At 36.4% G+C, this 20,318-nt stretch overlaps 1 protein-coding gene and 1 non-coding gene across 4 annotated transcripts in view; one reads left to right on the forward strand and one right to left on the reverse strand.

Annotated features, from left to right (window-relative positions):
* The first annotated feature begins 789 nt into the window (after nt 1-789).
* The window catches only part of PAPOLG (poly(A) polymerase gamma), a 32,421-nt gene continuing 12,892 nt past the window's right edge, over nt 790-20,318 (forward strand). For 2 of the 3 annotated variants that reach the window (XM_019827256.3, XM_019827255.3), the window contains exons 1-12: nt 790-1,046; nt 4,085-4,246; nt 5,723-5,789; nt 9,532-9,613; nt 9,841-9,950; nt 11,462-11,515; nt 13,309-13,420; nt 15,445-15,534; nt 17,980-18,118; nt 18,832-18,904; nt 19,667-19,787; nt 20,125-20,209. In XM_019827256.3, the coding sequence (XP_019682815.1) occupies nt 1,030-1,046; nt 4,085-4,246; nt 5,723-5,789; nt 9,532-9,613; nt 9,841-9,950; nt 11,462-11,515; nt 13,309-13,420; nt 15,445-15,534; nt 17,980-18,118; nt 18,832-18,904; nt 19,667-19,787; nt 20,125-20,209 (1,112 nt within the window). In that variant the 5' untranslated portion in view covers nt 790-1,029. The remainder of the gene's footprint in view (nt 1,047-4,084; nt 4,247-5,722; nt 5,790-9,531; nt 9,614-9,840; nt 9,951-11,461; nt 11,516-13,308; nt 13,421-15,444; nt 15,535-17,979; nt 18,119-18,831; nt 18,905-19,666; nt 19,788-20,124; nt 20,210-20,318) is intronic. The other variant, XM_011281009.4, reaches the window with a different exon arrangement.
* Nucleotides 7,830-7,938, reverse strand: LOC111560015. The gene has a single exon (XR_002741458.1). It is a non-coding gene; the product is annotated as a U6 spliceosomal RNA (small nuclear RNA).

The raw sequence follows: 20,318 nt of genomic DNA on the forward strand, positions 1-20,318 counted from the left end.
AGTTCTACGACAGAAGAACATCACTTACATTTTATTGTTTCCTCACTAAACTCTGAATTTCATAAGGTTAAAGAATACATCCGGTTTTATGCACCATTAAGCCACTGGTACCTAACAGCACTTGGTTTTCAGTAAATATTTTTGAAAGAATGAATGGATAATTTTATAAGCAATCGCCTCTATTTCCTGGGACTCTGAGTCACATTCCGAGAAAAAGCAGCTTCCTGACATCCTTTTCCTTGTAATGGTTTAGTGTATTAAATTATTTCTTGGATTTATCCTTCCATTGCAAACTGCTAGCGATTCTCACTTAACTGACAGAATGTCATGAATCAAGGGAGGTAGAGGTGAAGTGAACAGGTTAGCCTCCAATTTACAAGCTTGCTTTCCACTGGTTTAATTGTAAAGTCACACGTTCCTCGGTGTGACCCTCTCACGACAAAATCTCCAGGAGTGGATTGATCACGTAGAACTCTGACTAATTAAAGATGTAGGATAACAGAAGAGTTAAAATTGTATTTGCTAGGCAAGGTTGTGATCTTTTAAAAAATATGTTAAAGTCTTTCATTGGTGAAACAAGGAAAATATGGTCCAAATTACCTTCCAAGCGGTTTGCCTAGATTGACAGTCCCACGGACAAAGGAGGGGACAAAACACTCCTTCCGACCGGCGTTTGAGGCCAGAGCCGGCGCCCCCTGTGGGCGGGACCACTCGAGCCTCCAGGGACCCAAACGAGGAGGGGGCGGGGTCGAAGGCGGGTCCAGGCCTCCGGGGGCGGGGCCGCAGCGGGCGAGGGGCAGGCTGGGAAGCGGCGCCATATTGGCGTCGGCCGCGCTGTATTGTCATAAATAGAGCCGGTTTTGTGGTGTTTTCACTACTCGGTTGGATGCCTCGGCCGTAGTAAGTGAGAAAGTGAGCGAGCAAGCGAGCTACAAGCAACCGGAGGAAAGTGGACAGGAGGAGAAGGAAAGAGCAAGAACTTGACTCCAGAGCGAAAGATACTCGGCTGTGAGGGAGACGCAGGAAGCGATGAAAGAGATGTCTGCGTAAGTGATGGGGGGCGGCGGTTGGGGGCGAAGCGGAGAGGGGTGGTTTGGGTGGTCGGCCGGGACCCCGTTTCCGTTCCCTGCCCCTCGCACCCTGCCCATAGCTCGCCGGAGTGGTCTCCTTCCCCGCTCCTGGCCGGTCGGCAAGGGCACCTCCCCTACACCGGGCGGCTCACCTGGCCACCCCTGAACAGACTGGGGGACTCTTGGAGCCCCCATCTGCCCTCGCCTGTCCCGCCTGTGAGGATGCCCCCAGGCAAATAAGCAGCCGGAGAGGCGCGGGTGTCCGTGGGGAGAAACAGTCGGTCACTCTCCTGCCCCCAGCGCTGTCTGAGCCCGTCTCTGCTCCTGTCTGCATTGGCGCAAATACCATCCCCCTACCTCCCCCTCCTCCCTCCCGACCGGCTGTCTCCTGGTCTTCAGGAGTGAATGACCTATCCTAGCCCATGGGTTTCTTTTTAATAAAGACTATGATCTTTTCGCTCTCCCCCGGCCTCCCCCACCTACCCATAGTATATCTACCAGTCTGGACCTCCTGCTCACACTTTGATAAGTCACAAACGGTTTCCGTGCTTGGCAAGATTTTGTTGTGGCTTCTAACATTTTGGTTTATTAGGAAGTAATTTAAGCAGAAAAATGCAGAGAATAACATAAGCATCATTTGTGTAGTCACCATCCATCTCTCTCAAAGCATAACATTCTGTATGTGTGGAGAGTGTGTGTGTACATAAATACCTTTATTTAGAAGAAATCAACTATTACAGATGTGTTTGAAGGATTCTCCTACCTCCTCTGGTTCCATTCACCTCCCTCCCCATAGTACCCCACGGTCCTGAATTTGATGTTTATTGCTGCATTTTTAAAAACGCTCTTACAACATATGTACATAATAACTGGCATTGTTTTACTTGTTTTTAAGCTTTGTATAACTGGTGTCACACTTGTCATTCTGCATCTTCTTTAAGTGCAACGTAGTTATTAGTATCTTTGAACTTTGTCCCTGTTAATATTTTCAACTCTAATGAATTCATAATAAGTACTATATTGTATTCCATTGTAGTGATACACCTTAGTTTAGGGTTTTTTTTTTTTTTTCCTGTTTTGACTATTTCAGGTTGTTTTGAAGTTTTTTTTTAACTTTATTTAGAGAGAGTGCTCACACAAGCAGGGAAGAGGGGCTGAGAGAGAATCTTTTTTTTGTTAATGTTTTTAAATGTATTTTTGAGAGAGAGAGAGTGCGCAAGCGGACAAGGGGCAGAGAGAGAGAGAGAGACAGAGGATTGTGAGCCTGATGTGGGGCTCAAACTCACAAAATGTGAGATCCTGACCTGAGCCAAAGTCCAAGTCAGATGCCCAACCAGTTGAGCCACCCAGGCACCCCATGTTTCTAAGTTCTTAATGGTACAGTGTGGCAGTAAACATTCTTGTACATGTTTCCTTGTACACTTGTACTAGAATTTCTCTAGAGTGTTTACTTGTAAGTGAAATTGATGCATTGAAGGGAATGTGGAATTCCTTTGCTTGCTTTTTCTTCCCCCCCTCTAGATGAGGGAGTTTCAGAATCATAGATTTAGAATTTTAGTGCTGGTAGGCATGTTCTTAGCTAACTTTTTCAGCATACAGATGAGAAAGTGGGACCCAGGATCATAGTATCGGAACTGAAGTACTTGTTGAAGGGAGAATGGAGTGGTGGAAAGATCTTGGATTTCGGAGTTCAGATTCTGGCTCTTCGTATCCCTTGGATCTTGGGTACCTATCTGTAAGATGGCACTTATTCACTACCTACCTCTTACAGTTATTGTTGAGATTAATTGATCATATATATTCTGTCCCATCCATTTACCATACTTATAAACACATTTTGTTTGTTCAACAGGAAAATTGATACCAGAAAGAAATTAAAGTCACTAATACTGATGTTTCCCTTTTGTGTCTCTTAATCATTTCAGAAGATACATAGGCTATTGTATCTTTCATTTGCTTCTCCCTCCCTACCTAATCAAATCTTTACCCAAGGAGCATGCCTTACTGTATGAACTTAGTGAATAAGACACTGTTTTGACCAGTTAAAATTCAAAACAATCACTACTGTATTTTGGAAGACTGTTCTTTTATATTTTGAGATTACATTCTTAACTGTTGTTGTTGATGTTCCTTACTGTTGAATGGTAAAGATAGATGGTAGGGTTACTTGGTTATCGTGTATGTTTATTTTTACTTTACTTTTCTTAGCAGAATAAAAAGTTATACCAACCCATGGTGGTCCCAAAATTTATTTTGAAATTATTGGCCTGTGTAAATACAAAATCAGAAATTGAGCTGTACTTTATTCAAAACTGTAATTCCCTGTTAGGATCTTTTGGAGGCTAGCTTATATTGTATCTATAAAAGTATAAAGAATTTGATAATTATTTAGTGTGACAATGGACTGGGTACCAATCTAAATAAAGAGAACAATTAACCAGAGTCAATGTTAGGACTGTAAATTCTGATTTGAGCAAAGGATGTTAATGTAGGTTTCTCAAGGACAAATCCTAATTGTGATTTCTTTTTAAAAGCGAGTCACAAGGACCTACCTTCTAATGTGATGTTTTGTTTCTTTCCTGGGGGGGGGGGGGGCATTGTTCTTACTCAGAGCTTTCTTTTCAAGTGGCTGACTGCTCTTCAAAGATTGAATATAGATGGTACTTGACTTAAGTCCGCAGGGTGTAGTGGAGGTGGCCCTGGCCCAGCTCCCATTCAGGCTCTTTGCCTTTGAGCTAAGTGGTGCTGGCACAGTTGTCCTGATGCCAACACATGCTGCTTTTGGCTTGAAAAGACATCCTAACCATGAAAGCTGGAGGCAGTATGAATAGCCCTTCATCAAAATAAACACAAAATACCCTTTTTTCCCTTAAAAAAAAAAAAAGTGCCTGCCCCAACTGTTAGTACTAAGTAAACTTTTAAGGTAGCTAAATTAATGAGTGGATTGAGAGATCCATGTATCAGTATGATATGATACTTTAAATTTTTTCTGCTGTTTCATTTTTCTTGAACAGAAACACCATGCTGGACAGCCAGCGTCAACAAAAGCATTATGGAATCACTTCTCCAATTAGTTTGGCATGTCCAAAAGAAATTGATCATATTTACACACAGAAATTGATTGATGCCATGAAACCATTTGGAGTGTTTGAAGATGAAGAAGAACTGAACCACAGGTATGTCATATAAAAATGCAAAATATTTAATAGCACATTAAATATTTAATCATTAATTCTGCAAATATATATCAGGTACTTACCATTATCCTGCCTAGGGATACAAAAATGACCAAATGTAGAGAAATTTTGGCCCTCCTAGAGCTTCTGTTTTTAGGTGGTTAGGGGAAAAGACAATTAGCCAAATAAGTACAATAAATACAATGTTACACATAAGAAGTGCTGCTGAGAAAAATGAAGCTGGAAGTGGAGTTGTCAGGAAGGCCTCATTAACATTTGAGGAAAAATTTGAGAGGGAGGGAACTATGTAGATATTTGAGGGAAGAGCATTCTAGGCAGAAGTTTTCAGGTGGGAGTGTACCTGGTATATTTAAGGAATATATAGTAAGGTAACCAAAGTGTCCAAACAGGGGGATATGGTCTTAAAGAATATGATGTGGGAAGGAGCTTGGAGAGCTAGGTCACTTAGGACCTTATAAGCCATTATAAAAGTTTTGGCTTTAACTCTTGAGTGAAATAGGAAGCCATTACGTTTTTGAGCAGAAAATGGACATGATTTACTCATGCCTTAAGACAGTCAGTCTGGCTGCTATATTGAGAATAGCCTAAAGAGGGATCAAGGGAAGAAATGGGGAAACGAGTTAGAAGGCTATTACAAGAACCCAGGGAGGAAAGGACGGTGAGTTGAACTAGGGCGATGGTAGTGGAAGTGATAAGTAGTAGAGTTCTGAATATATTTTAAAGGTAGGGTTGTTTAATGACTGGAATGTGTGTGAGAGAGAGAGAGGTTAAGGATGATGTCAAGGGTTTGGATGTTAGCACCTCAAAGGATGGAATTTCATTACCTGGAGAAGGCTGAGGGAGAAGCACGTTTGGACGTCTCAGGAATTCCATTTTTCATGTCATCTTTGAGATGCCTAAACTCTACTCTTCCCCAACCTCTTTTTTTTTTTTTTTTTTTTTTAATGTGGATTTGGATATGCTGTTGGTTGAAAGTTTGGTTTAATATCAGATTCTTTTATTAAATAATACTATTTCATAAAAATTAGCCAGTATTTAATTTACTCATTTTAATTATCCAAAGACCTATGACTGTCAGTGAGACAATGCTAACCTCTATCACCACGTTCAATTGATTTTATTCCATAGTAAGGCCAAGAAAGTTGACAATTCAGTTGGCCTCTGCAGACTTATTGAAGGTAATTTTGATTTTTTATTAGGCTTTTTGAATTTTGAAAATAGCTCAAAGACCAAAATACTGTCATCACATTTGTCATTTCTTTGGAACTCTTAGGGACCTAAGAATGCCAAAGAGATGTGCCATGTACCAACAGATGCGACAGCATTAGCCCATGTATAATGTGCTTTTACTCTAGCACCAACACAAAGGTTCTGCCTATATGTTTAACTACTTTTTTAAATACTGGTTTTGGGTTTTCTTAGTTTTAATCTAAAGCATGTTATTTTTTATTATAGGCTGGTTGTTCTTGGTAAATTGAACAATTTAGTAAAAGAATGGATTTCTGATGTCAGTGAGAGTAAGGTAAGACTCTAAACTGCATTGAATTCATAGTTCATTATGTCCTGGTCCTTAGTCCTAGTTAATAAGATGTAGAAATTGAGAATAATCTGAAATATGTTAAAACTAGGCTTTTTGCTCTGCTTGGTAATGAATTGGTCTAGATAGTTGAGTCTCTAAGTGAGAATTTCACTAGTGTCTAGCTATAGATCTACGTAGATTTCTTGCTTGAATTATATATAGTGGGCCAAAGTGTAAATATCAAGGGATTTTAGCTTAAAAGCCAGATTTCAGACATCTTGTGAACTACCAGGTCTGGCAACATTGGACCTGCCTTTGGGCAAAGCAGGAAGAGGCTTCAGTGGATTTGGGCTCCTGCCTTCCAGTGCCTCGTGGCCCCCACCAATGCCTGGTCTCTCTGACACAGCCCTTGTCACTTATCAATCAATTTTGTGTTTCTTATGTATACTTCCCTCCATTTGCATACCTGCCTGGCCCCTGAGACATAAGAGTTTGCAAATCCTAATTTGTAATTATACAACTTTTTTTCCCCTTCCGGTAGCTTAACTATTTTTCTTCTAAAATAAGTTACATTTTCTTACTTTCTTAGAGTATTTTGAATGTAATTGAATTTTCATTTGAAAATCACTGAATGTTATTTTACTGAGTATACTAAATTGAAATAGGGTGTGTGCGACTGGGTGATACCATCTTCCCCTTCACTATGTGGTCCAGACTGTTGTATTTTAAGTTTTTTGTTTGTTTTTATAATTTTTCCATTTCTCCCTTAACAATAATCAGTTGAAAGTTAATGTCTCACAGCAGTCAGTGTGTCTCTCTAAATTCTTTCTGCCCCTTACTCTGCCTGATTTTAGAAATTAGATAAACACCTGTCAGAATTCTTTCTTTTGTAAGTTTTATTTATTTCTGTACCTATGATACATGTTTAAAATTGGTTCTTTTAGACTCATGCGCTCTCAAAAATAAATAAAAAAAAAACATTTAAAAAATTTTTTTGATTTCCAAAATTGTTTCTTTTAGACTCTGAATAAGGTCATGAGGGACTCTGGTAAGTCTTCAGTCATTGAGTTTAAATAAATGGTCTTTATGTTGTTTATTTTTGCTGCCAGATAGCTATCTGACTCGTTTCTGAGCTCTCAGCAGGATTATCAGTAGTTGAGATTTTCAGATAAGTTGAATTCTGAGCAGGTGAAATGCTAGTCATGAGTAACAAAAAAAAAAATTCACTTTTGTTTTCCTGCTACTAGGTGATCAACTCCTTAAGAAAAAAGACCTGTCTTGGTCATCTGCCTAACTTCAAGACAGAACTCAGGCATTAAATAAATGTTAAAGGAATCCATTGTCCCTTTCTAATCAGCCTATAATTGTTACAAATGTCCAAACCAAATACTCACTAAAATTATTTTAAAATCATAATAACAAGCTTTATGATTTATTGTGTGTGGTCTTTATGTCAGCTATTATGGTTGTACTAAGGTCTTTGTTTCCATCCCCATTCTATGATGCATTCAAGATAAATCAAGTGGTATTATCCACAAAAGAGGCTATAATAATTTGTTGAGAGATGTACCTAGTTTTCTTCACAATTTCTTTGCACTTAACTGAAAAATCCAGTAGAATTCTGTTTCTAGGTCAAAAGGTGTTTGTTTTTTATTAAATTGCTTTTTCTCCCATGTTAACTCACATCAGTAGTTTAATCTGCATAAAGCAATCACTGGTTTACATTTAATTTTTAGGCATAAAAATTTAAGACTGCCACAATTTGGCTTTTTGTAGGCACAGTAAGTAAAATATCTTATTATGAAAAAAATTTTTAATTGGTTTTGACATCTTCCATTGTGTGGATAGAGTGATTTTTCATTTTCTGTATCAACTATTCCTTTTATCTATGCATATTTTAGTTTGGAAAATATTGGAAGAATTTGAGTTAGATCAAAGCTCATTTAAATATTCTACACACAGTTCGGATATTTTTAGATTGTAAACAATCTAAAACTCAAATTAGATCATTTTAATTACTGTGGTTTGTGATGAAATTTTGTTTCTAATGTGGAACGCTTCACAAATCAGTGTGTCATCCTTGCACAGGGGCCATGCTAATCTTCTCTGTATCGTTGCAGTTTTAGTATTTGTGTGTTGCTGAAGCGAGCACTGTAATGAAAATATTTTACCCTGGTTCAGTGTATCATTTTCTCATAAAATCTGTAAGAATCTTGCTTTTCAAAGTAGAAAAGTAAAAAATAGAAAGTAGGAAGGTAAGCTAAAAGTTCCCTATCTTCTCTACCTTTTTGGTTCATATTAGTCATCAATATCTTTACTGACTTCTTGCTCTAAAATTACGTGTGGTACTCTTGAAACATTAATATCTATTAAACAGGGAATAACAAACATATCTTGTTACACAGATAATTTCATTCAAGTGAATCAAGGATATTCTTTGGAACTTGCACTGGGCATTATAAAAACTAAGAGAAGTAGTAGAGACAATTCTCATTTTTAAGGAATTTATAGTTGAAGAGATGGGACATATATTCAGCAAAGAAAGGTCAATAAATGTATAATAGAGGAGCAGAGAGGGAAAAGAGCTTGTTATGGAAGAGAGGGGGTCACCAGAGAAGGCTTCATGAAAAAAGGTAGAACTTGAAATGAATTTTGAAAAAATAGTTGGTACTGAGATACCCAGAGAAGGATGGACAAGTGCGATGGAAAGGAGACTAGATTGTGTAACATGTTGGCAGTTGGGGCTTTAAAAGGATCCAGGGATCCTTACCTCAGTAGCCCGAGAAGAGTGCATTAGTAAGTTTTGAGCAGAAGAGTTATAATATATAGTAAGAACATCAGCAAGTGAGTTTTGTACAAAAAGAAATAGAAAATACAGACGAAAGGCAAGAAAGTAGCTTAAGATCCTAGAATTAAGGATTAAATTAGAACCTAGAATTAAGGGGGTAGTAGTTGAATAGGAAGGAGGTGACATGTGAGGGATATAAACTACAAATTGGTAAGCCAAGAAGAATAATGACTATAGGTAACAGGTGGTAAGGAGAATGAGGAACAGAAAGAGAAATCAGACAGGATACCTGTTTATCATAGGAAGAATATTTTGTTTCAAGCATGGCTATTGAAGTGGATCAGAATGTCTGAGTGAAAATACCGAAGGGGAAGTTAGAATTGGCTCGAGGGAGAGGTGAAAAGTAGCCTTATAATTCTGGTACAGTCTAAAAGATTTTATTAAAGTTGTTAGATTCGGTCATAAGGAGATCATGTCAAGAGTGGCTCCACTTTCTTACAGAAAGGTTGCAAAGCTAGGATAAAGAAACTAAGCATATTTGTCGCAATAACTAAAGGGGAAATGGAGTCAGTTAAGTGTATGGTACTGGAAAGAACTGAAAGTGCATTAGTTTGGTGCTTAAGACCTCCTTGGTGACTTCTGAGTGATGGAGCCATTGAAAGACAGGCCATTGGAAGGGGACAAGTAGGGTCAAGTGATAAAAAATGTTTTTCATAGAGATTTGTGCATGCATGAATTTGTTTTATCTTCCCTCAGGAAATACTCTGATTACTTCAAGCTATAGCCCAAAAGAGCTCTGAAGTACTTTCACAAATCTCAATTTACCTAAGTTGACAAATGTAGTATATATCACTAGTATTTAGGCAATTTTTATGCTAAAAATTTTGAAAAATGGAATGCCATTTGTTTAATTTAATTTAATTTAATTTAATTTAATTTAATTTAATTTAATTTTAGAATCTCCCACCTTCTGTCGTGGCTACTGTTGGTGGTAAAATTTTCACATTTGGCTCCTACAGGCTTGGAGTACACACCAAAGGTAATTGCTTTTCTGTGTTCTACTGATAAGAACTTTCAGTAACAAGCTCTTATTTATTCATAATTTGAAAGTAAAGAAGAGGAAAATAGCCATTATCTCACTACTCAGCTAATCATTGTTAACGCTTTCCTATATTCATTTTACATATTTTCTTCTGTACATGTTTGAATATACTTTAACAAAAACATACTTTACTCTTGTTGACTAGAAATAACTTTGATTTGCAGGAGCTGATATTGATGCACTTTGTGTAGCTCCAAGACATGTGGAGAGATCTGATTTTTTTCAGTCTTTTTTTGAAAAATTGAAACATCAAGATGGCATTAGAAACTTAAGAGTAAGTATCCTTTAGTATTTAATATTTTGAACTTATTAAGAAAAGCTAGGGGGTGCCTGGGTGGCGCAGTCGGTTAAGCGTCCGACTTCAGCCAGGTCACGATCTCGCGGTCCGGGAGTTCGAGCCCCGCGTCAGGCTCTGGGCTGATGGCTCGGAGCCTGGAGCCTGTTTCCGATTCTGTGTCTCCCCCTCTCTCTGCCCCTCCCCCGTTCATGCTCTGTCTCTCTCTGTCCCAAAAATAAATAAAACGTTAAAAAAAAATTAAAAAAAAAAAAAAGAAAAGAAAAGCTAGGGCTTACAGTTGTCAAAATATTTAAGAAGTCACTACATCTGGGGGACCTGGGTGGCTTAGTCAGTTACACATCCGACTTTGGCCCAGGTCATGGTCTCGCAGTTGGTGAGTTCAAGCCCTGCCATGGGCTCTATGTTGACATCTCAAAGCCTGGAGCCTGCTTTGGATTCTGTGTCTCCCTCTCTCTATGCCCCTCTGCCACTTGCGCTCTCTCTCTCAAATAAATAAACATTAAAAAAAATTTTTTTAATTTTAAAAAAAAGGAAGCCGCTACATTTCATTAAAATAACAAATGATTGAAAACATGGGCTTTACAGTTATACAGACCTGGGTTTGAATCTGGAATCTACCACATATTAACTTTTAGATTTTAAGTTACCTATTCTCTTTGAGCCTAGTTTCCTCAGCTGTAAAATGGAGATGTAGTGATAACTTGTTACAAGGTTTTTCTGAGGATCAGTGAGATAATTGACATAAACATTTACTGTAAGATCTGATAAATGGTTGATGCATATCAAACGATGGCTATTATTATGTATAAGATTAATAGTAACTTTGTGTATATGTAGCCATTCATTCAGCAAATGAAATTTCAGCACCAGTGATTTGTCAGATACTGTCCTTAGTCCCACAAATATAGTAGTGAATAAGACCGTTTATGGGAGGGAGGGATTGGGGAAATTAAACAGATAGCTTTAATACTATCTGAAGTGCTAGGATAAGGTGAAGTTGAAAGGATCTGCATTATTTGGGTATCTGGGAATGGAGAAGGAGGTTAAGAATTTGTTAGGCTGAGGGATTAAGGAAAGCTCAGAAAGACATCGGTTTCTACTAAATCAAATTATATTGATTGTATTTTTCTAACAGATTAAATCATGAGCTCTGGTCATGTTTTTATTTCCAGTACTAGTGCCCTTTGTAAATAATCAGTTTTCAATTTAATCTCAACAAATAGTAAGTACCCAGATGATAGCAGTTCTGCCTGCTAGTTTCTGATGAAGATTTTTAGGAGGATAATAAATTTGATAACTATGGTCTTGACATTTTGTGTGTCTTAAATAACACAATCACAGAGTAGAAGTATTTTTCTAGAATGTGAGACCCAAGAATATTTTTGCTTTTTAGCAAAATTATTCACATTGGCACTTTAGGAAGGATAAAGAAAGGATTACACCTTTGAAGGGATTACTTATGTGTTGTCATTGTTGTCCTCTTGTAGGCTGTAGAAGATGCCTTTGTACCTGTTATAAAGTTTGAATTTGATGGAATTGAAGTAAGTGTTTAATATTTTTCTGACTTTGTAATTGAACTGTTTAATACATAAGGTTTTTTTCAGTTTTCTTTTTTAAGTCAGACTCACATAGACACATATTTTAAAGAATCAAATAGTCTTTAAATAGTTCCTCACCTATCTTTCTCCTGTATCTATTGACTTCTCTGTGGAAAATGAACCAGCTTCCATCCCTACCCCCATGATTTTATACACACCCTTTGCATTCCCATAATCTAAAATAATTGTATTACTATAATTTTGGTTGGAACATATTCAGTATTTACATTATAATGATCTTATAAATGATGTTCAAAACTGAGCATAACGTGTACTAGATTACCATTCTTTGCTCTGTGGCACTGTTTCTTGGGAGTCAATAATTGTTTTTGCATTTTGTTTGCTTGGTTTTTATACATAACACTATTTCAAACTCAGTCTCTGCTAGCTGTCTAAATTTCCAAATAGATTTAGATTTCTCAGGTGTTCTGTCATTATCAACTTAAAAAGATATCTGACTCTTCTCACCTGTTCGAATCCACACCCAATTCTCCATGAATGATATACAACTAGCATCCTGGCATCTTTCTTTACTATCATCCCGGGATTTCCTTTCACTTCTCTCTAGAGGTTTCTTCTTTTTTGACTTCCTGTCATTTTACGGGCACTCATCCACTAGCTTCCTGAAAAAGAGCACATATTTTTGAGATCTTGCATGTTTAAAAGTGACTTTATTTTGTTCTCACACCAAAATAATAGTTTGGCTGAGTATAGAGCTCTAGGTGGGAAATAATGTATCTCAGAATTTTGAAGACCTTGCTTCATTGTCTTCTACCTTCCATGCTTTGTTGAAAAGTGTGATGCCATTTTATTTCACGTCCTTTGCTTGTGACCTGTTTTATCTCTTTGGACACTTAATGTGATCTTTTTTTTCCTGGGCTTCATAGTTGTTAAATTCATGGCAATAATATACTTTGGTATATCTTTTCAACCAAATATGCTAGGCACTAATAGTCCTCTTAAGCACTTTGGAAACTCCTGTCCTTCTGTTCTTGGAAATTGTATTGAATTCTGTTGGATTTCCTACCTTTGTTTTCTCTCCTTTTTCTGTGTATTAGACCTCCACATCCCTATATTTTTGTTCTGCTTTTTGGGGTTTTCTCATCTTCCAAACTTCCTATTGTCCTCCCTTTCTGCTGTCATATTTTTAAGAATAACTTTTTTATTCTCTAAATGTTCCTTTCTATTTATGTATGTGTTTATTTACAGCCTCCTTCTTTCCTGGTTATAATGTTTTTTATCTCTTAAATCTGCTGAGTCAGTTACCACTCATCCCCATCTGCTTTCATCGTTTTTGCTGTTGTCTCTTTATTACCTTTGTCCTAGTGGGTGATGCCTTCAAAAACAAAATAATATAAAAAACAAAATGAAATTATGCTGGTATTTTAATGGGGTTTCAATAGGGAGTGAATGTAAATGTGTGTTGGATCTGCCATCTTTTCTAGAAGTTCACTCATAAGATTTTGATGTTCTTTTTAATGCTCAGCATATATGCTAAATTAAAATGCTTTCTCTTAATTTGCAAACTTAATTACCATCACAGAACTTTGGTGATTTTCCCATGTGAGATTGCCTAGATAGGCTTTTTGAAGTTTTGGTAGACCTTCCCAAACTAATAATTAGAACTTTATACTTTTAAGGTTGGGAGGGGGGAGAATGGACTAGAAGGAGAAAAAGTAATATTTTTCTCTTTTTTTTCTTTTATTCTCTTTTTTTTTTTTTTCATCTTTCCAAAGATTGATCTAGTCTTTGCAAGACTGGCAATACAAACCATATCAGATAATTTAGATCTAAGAGACGACTCTCGACTGAGAAGCCTTGATATAAGGTGTATTCGCAGCCTAAATGGTAAGCTTCTAAAACGAAATCTCAGATACCTGCTTGAAAACAATTAGACAAAGAGATCTTTTTGCAGAACTATTAATGGACTTTTCAAGGGATTGGACTAAGTCAGTTAAAAATGATGTGATTTTCTTTATATAGATCATCTGACCACATTTAGGCGTTTTAAAAGATACATTTATTTGAAATGTTGTTTGTAGTAATGGTGCACAAACCTAATGGTCTCAGGACCCCTTTGCACTTTGAAAATTTATTGAGGACCCCAAAATCTTCCATTTATGTGGGTTATATCTGTCAGTATTTACTATATTAGAAGTAAAAACAGAAAATTTTAAAGTATGAGTTTATTTCAAAGTAATAAACCCATTCTAAGTGAATATAAATGCATCTTTTCTGTGAGAATGGCATTTTTTGCATTTTTGCAAATCTCTTTAATATTTCCAATATTTAATATTGGAAAAAGGAAGAGAATTTTAATAGCTTTTTCAGAAAATTATGGATATTCTTTGATGCTACACCAAAACTTGACCAGCGACAGTGTCTTTTTTTTTTTCTCCAACAGCTCTATTAAGGTATAATTATATGCCATAAAATTTGTCCCTTTTGGGGTACAATTCCATAGTCTTTACTGTATTCACAGAGTTGTCCACCACAGTCCAATTTTAGAACATTTCATCATCTTCAAAAGATCCCTCTTACACATTTACGGTCATTCTCCTTTCCAACCCCCAGTCCTAGGCAACCACTAATCTACCTTCTGTCTATAAATTTGCTTTTTCTGGACATTTCATATAAATGGGATCATACAATATGTGGTCTTTTGTGTCTGACTTCTTTCACTTAGCATAATGTTTGTGAGGTTCATCCATGTTTGTAACATGTATCAGTAGTTCCCTTTTATTTCTAAATAAAAGACTTTTTGTAAGGTTAATTTGAATATCAGTTAACTTTTTATACTCTTATATTAAAATCTATTGGTCTGTTTTGTTCTTTGAATGGATCTTTTACCCATACATGATTTTATATACAGTCATGCCTTAGTTGTTTGGAAAACACTGGTTCACAAAGTTATTTGGATCTTCTAAATGTTAACACACAATTTCCTTATAAGGTACCCCAAAAAATCACATTCATTAATGTCCCCACCAATCTCACCAGACAAGTCTTTACATACTGGAAAGCTGCCAGGCTCACAGCAGATACTGGTTGTCCAAAATTTTAGTTTTTACTTGAAAGCTCCAATTTTATTGTTGGTAGCAAGTTTTGTTGTTTGTTTTCCTTGAAGTGAAGGACTCACTTTGTTTGTTCATTGTTTTAGAATCTAAGTAAAACTGTTCCTTGAGAAAAGCAGGTCATTCAGCTTTCTTCAAACTTTTCAGACACTGCAGGGTTCCTTTCCTGTTTTCTAACTGCAAATGTGTAGTGGTGAAGATACACTGTTTACTAGTACAGCTTTGGTACCAGCACTTTTACCCACCACTGCTTTTGCACCATCAGTGCAAATGTTAACGCAGTAAAAGAGGCAAAGCCTTATTGTTATTATAAGAACAGGTTTGACGAATTTTGGAGGAAAAAAAATAGGTTGACCTGACAGATTCCCCGGGGATCCACAGACTGCACTTCCGAGAACCACTGGCTTATAGCATCTTTTATTTAATCATTGCATTTTTGTTGTACTTCAGGGTCCAACAGTAAATCACAGTGTTTGTGAAATAAGGTTTACTTTAAAGGAAAAAGTTTTGTAAGTTGGGGACATTGGATTAACAGTAAAGTCAAATGTTGGAGAAAGCTAAAGATACTCAGACCCACGTCTTCCTTTAATGTTGAATTACGTTACCCATGTGCTTTTTAATTCTTTAAAAGCAAAGTGATTCCTCATAAAAGTGCTAAATTTCAAATACATAGAGAAAATAAACCCTCGCATTTTATTATCTTTGATTTTTTAACTTTTGAGAGTCTGGAAATTAGAAGCCGTCTGAATTAACTGGATGTTGTTGCATAATGAAAAATGAATGCTTTATCTTTTTCAGGATGTAGAGTTACTGATGAAATTTTGCATTTAGTGCCAAATAAAGAAACTTTCAGACTCACCCTAAGAGCAGTCAAATTATGGGCAAAACGTAAGTATCCCAGATCTTTTAAGTTTACACTGTAAAATTACCGCTTTCAGTTACTAATGATAGAAGCACATATGAAAATTCCTGAACCTATTGATACTGTTAGGGATTGAGGTCCAATAAGTTTTGGAGAATCTGTTTCTTTTTCAGGTACAGTGGTTATGGTGATCTGATATGTGACTATACCTCCTTCTTGCTTGATTGAAAACTAAAAACTCCTGACTTCCCGTCTTGGGTTTTAGCCAGCCAGTCAGAATGAGTTAGAACTTGAGGAGTGAAACCTTCGTTGTTCTTCATGCTTTCTATGGGGCAGGACCATCTTATTCATCTTTGTCTCCCCATTACCATCAGAGTATAATTTATAGTAGGTATTCGGTAAAGTTTTTAAGTGGAGAGCCTATAGTGATAGTTTCAGCTTCTTTCTGTTTTTGCCTTGTAACACTTTTCTAGTAAAGCCTGGAACTAATTTATATATATACATAGGGTATGGTTCATAAAAGGCCCAAACCTAAGCTGGCACAGCACATTTTTCATAATTTGTAATTATATTTAAGTAGTGCTATACTTCTGGCACCACGTTTTACATAGTCTAAAAATGCACTCGCCGATAAAATTTTTTGTGATGATGGAAATGTTGTCTGTGCTGTCCAAAAGTAACCATGTGGCTATTGATCACTTGAAATGTGCAACTGAGAAACCGAATTTTTTAATCAAATTAAAATTTAAGAGAAGTGAAAGCATATATTCATGTAAAAATTTGTACACAGATGTTCATAGCATTCTTCTTAATAGCGAAAAAGTAGAGACAACCTCATGTTCATGAATTGATGAATGGATAAACTAAAGGTGATAGGTATAGCCATAATGTGGAATATTACTTGGCAATAAAAAGGACTGAAGTAAATTCCATTTATATAAAATGTTCACATTAGGCAAATGTAGAGAGATAAAAAGTAGATGAGTATTTGCCTAGGTCTGGGAAGACTGGGAGCAGATAGGAGGGGAGCAACTGCTAAAGGTTTCTTTTTGGGGTGGTGAAAGGGTTCCAGAATTAATTATGGTGATGATTGCACAACTCTGTGAATATACTAAAAGCCATTAATTTTAATCTGTTACATGGATGAATCTTATGGTATGTGAATGATATTTCAATAAAACTATTACAAAAAAAAAAAGTACATATGACTTGTGGCTACCATGTTGGAAGTACATATCTAAAAAGAGCTCAGGGGGCGCCTGGGTGGCGCAGTCAGTTAAGCGTCCGACTTCAGCCAGGTCACGATCTCGCGGTCCGTGAGTTCGAGCCCCGCGTCAGGCTCTGGGCTGATGGCTCGGAGCCTGGAGCCTGTTTCCGATTCTGTGTCTCCCTCTCTCTCTGCCCCTCCCCCATTCATGCTCTGTCTCTCTCTGTCCCAAAAATAAATAAAAAATGTTGGCAAAAAAAATTAAAAAAAATAAAAATAAAAAGAGCTCAGGCAAGTAGGAGTTGTCCTTGGACTCAGTTACCTGGTATAGTCAGGATAAAGTAAGTTGCAAGAAAGGGGTATCACAATTTTTTTTTCCTTACAAATTAAATTACATAACATGTTTTGTCAATCCTTAGATGTATATTTTACCCATTTAACATATCTAAAATTGAAATTTTTGTATCTTTTTCTCTTGCTTGCTTAGTGGGACATAAAATAACACTATGTTGGGGCACCTGGGTGGCTCAGTTGGTTAAGCATCCGACTCTTGATTTTGGCTCAGGTCACAGTCTCCTAGTTCATGGGATCAAGCTCCACGTCGAGCTCTTCTGCACTGACAGCTCAGAGCCTGCTTGGGATTCTCTCTCTGCCCATCCCCTACTTGTGCACGTGCTCTCTCTCAAAATAAAAACATTAAAAAAAAAATGTCCTATTATGTAACTGAGGACTTAGTAGTTTTGATCAAATATGGTAATATTTTATAGATTGCTACAAGAAACAATCATAAGAAAAATGAGTACTATCAATGGTGTATTGTACTTTATGGAGAGGTACCCAAAGTCTGCAAAATTAGTCCAGCTTTACACTTGATTTTTAAATGCCCATGAATATAACTAATGAAATGTTTATTCTTCCTACTTGTAGTCCCTCCAGATATCTTTTCTCTTTGTTTTCATTTTTTTCTCAACCATAGCTATTGAAAAGTGGGAAATTCCAATGTTTTATAGTAGAGCCTGCTTGGGCAGTCAGAACTGGGGCAGAGAACTGAGGGGTCTGTTTTTGGAGGGCAAAATAGGGGGATAGGATGCAGTTAATGGCTTACTAATAGAACTGTGGGCCTAGCATGAAGGTCTGCTTATTGATAGTAATGTTATTTCAATAACTAAGCAACAATCTTAGGAACTAAGTTATCCTATTCCTTAGAGTTGAATGTTATGGATAGTAGATCCTAACAATAGTTAACAAAACATTAATTTTCTAGGACGTGGTATTTATTCCAACATGCTGGGATTTCTTGGTGGTGTCTCCTGGGCAATGCTGGTTGCAAGAACTTGCCAATTATATCCAAATGCAGCAGCTTCTACTTTAGTTCATAAGTTCTTTTTAGTTTTTTCCAAATGGTAAGTATTTATGGGCATACTTTCACTATCTTATTAACTTCTCCCTGTATGTAAATTTGTTTGGCAATTTAAGAGTGATGCAGAGACGTTTTCTCTTGTCTTACATTCTTTTTAAGTTAAAAGTTTAAAAATGTCAAATTTGAGACAATGATGAGACACCAGATGGTGCTGTCTTCTGGCATTGAGGGTTTCTATAAATGTAGGCTTTTAGCTTGAGAGTGGTCATGATAGATTTTGCTCTGCTGACTACTAGCTATGTAGAGGTTAACATATCCTATGTAAAATGGAGGTGATAATCATAGCTACTGCATGGATTTATTAGGAGTATTTTCAGTTAATGTCAGCTCTTAACTGCTATTAAATTATCAGTTAAATCCATAAAAGCAAATAGAAGGAAGGGGAAAATTCAGATTTAAATTAGCTACAGCTTAATGAGCAAAACAGTATTTGTTTTGCCCTTTCAGAAGATACATTTAAAATAAGCAGCTTTTAAAAAAATAAAATAAAATAAAACAAAATAAAATAATAAAAAATAAATAAAATAAGCAGCTTTTTCCTTTGTGTACTTCCTTCCCTTGCCCACTTTTTTTTTTTTTTTAATACCAAATACCCAGCCATAATGTTTGCCATATGAAAGTTGAAACAGAGTCTAACGACTTTTATGTTTCCTGAAGTGAGGTCCTATGTCAGTTAATTTGCCTTATTCATGTTAGGGAATGGCCAAATCCTGTCCTGCTGAAGCAACCAGAAGAAAGCAATTTGAATTTGCCTGTTTGGGATCCTCGGGTATGTGACTTATTATGGAAATTAATTAAACCTTTTAGGAAAAGGACGATTCTCTAAACTGCAATCTAAAGATAATTTCTCTTGTTTCTGCTCATCTTCCTTCTGTATAGCTATAGTTCTTTCCTTCTGTCTGCTGTCTTTTGGTGAAGATGACCTGTATTCCAAATTCTGATCCAAATGTTATGTCATTAAAAATCACCCACATAAGACTAGATGAGTGAGTGTATCAACCGAAATATTGTAATCTGTTGCTAAAAACTTACAAGTAATTAATTACTAAAAGTGCTGAAATATATAAGATTTACTTTGCAGTGCAATTTAAAGCAGACTCATGGTTCTAAGCTAGCATAACTCTCACCTTGCATTTTAATTTGCTTTTAGATTGAGTGCTCATTCCTCTGAGTTACCTAGGGGAAATTACCCATTGAGTAGGTGCAGAAAGAGGAGTAAGAAACCATTGGATTAATGCTTTTTGCAGCTCTGATACTGTGTTTCCTTGGTTTTAAGAGACCATCGTTTATAAGATGCACCATCCATTTAACAGCTTTTCAGGGGAAAAATAAACTTCTGCAGAGTTTCCTTTGACTATCAGACACATCTGACTTCAGAAATAAATGTAGTTGGGGAGGGAAAATGTACTTCTTAGAATTGAGGAACTGTAGTATTAAATTTATATTTCATATTCTTCAGACTTTTGGGGAAATGAAGTGAGGACAACTGAAATAGGAGAATAGATCAATTATTCTGCTTCTAATTTCACAGGTAAATCCATCAGATAGGTATCATCTCATGCCCATAATCACCCCTGCCTACCCACAGCAGAATTCTACGTATAATGTGTCCACCTCAACTCGAACAGTAATGGTAGAAGAATTTAAACAAGGTAAACTTGTTGGCCCTTTGCCCTTTATGTATTCCCACAAGTTTTTGGTTTACAACAGTTTTATTCTAAAGTTTAGTTATGCCTATTATTTCTAAAAATTCTTTCAAATATGTATTTTTTCAGTAGTTAGTTTTCTAAAATATAATATTAAGTCCAAAATGGAGCCAGCCCAATCTGTTTGAAATTGATTTTTGTGTTATGAGAAATTCCTTTTTTTTGTTTTGTTTTTTTACTCAAGAGTTTGTTGAGGTTAGAGATTTTGGGGGTAGGTTGATACAGAAACTGATAATAAAATAGCCAGTTTTCAAAATCAGTCTCTGTCTCGTTTTTAATTTAGGTCTTGCCGTCACAGATGAAATCCTTCAAGGGAAATCAGACTGGTCCAAACTACTTGAGCCACCAAATTTTTTTCAAAAGTATAGGTATTTGAAATTTTTCATTTTGTGTGTGTGTGTTTAAGGAAGAGTGTTAAATTTACAAAGTTAATATATGATGGGTGACTGTTGTCCCTTAAATTTCAAGTAAGGTAGA

This window comes from Felis catus, chromosome A3 (assembly GCF_018350175.1).
Source record: "Felis catus isolate Fca126 chromosome A3, F.catus_Fca126_mat1.0, whole genome shotgun sequence".
In the NCBI taxonomy this organism is placed as follows: domain Eukaryota; kingdom Metazoa; phylum Chordata; class Mammalia; order Carnivora; family Felidae; genus Felis; species Felis catus.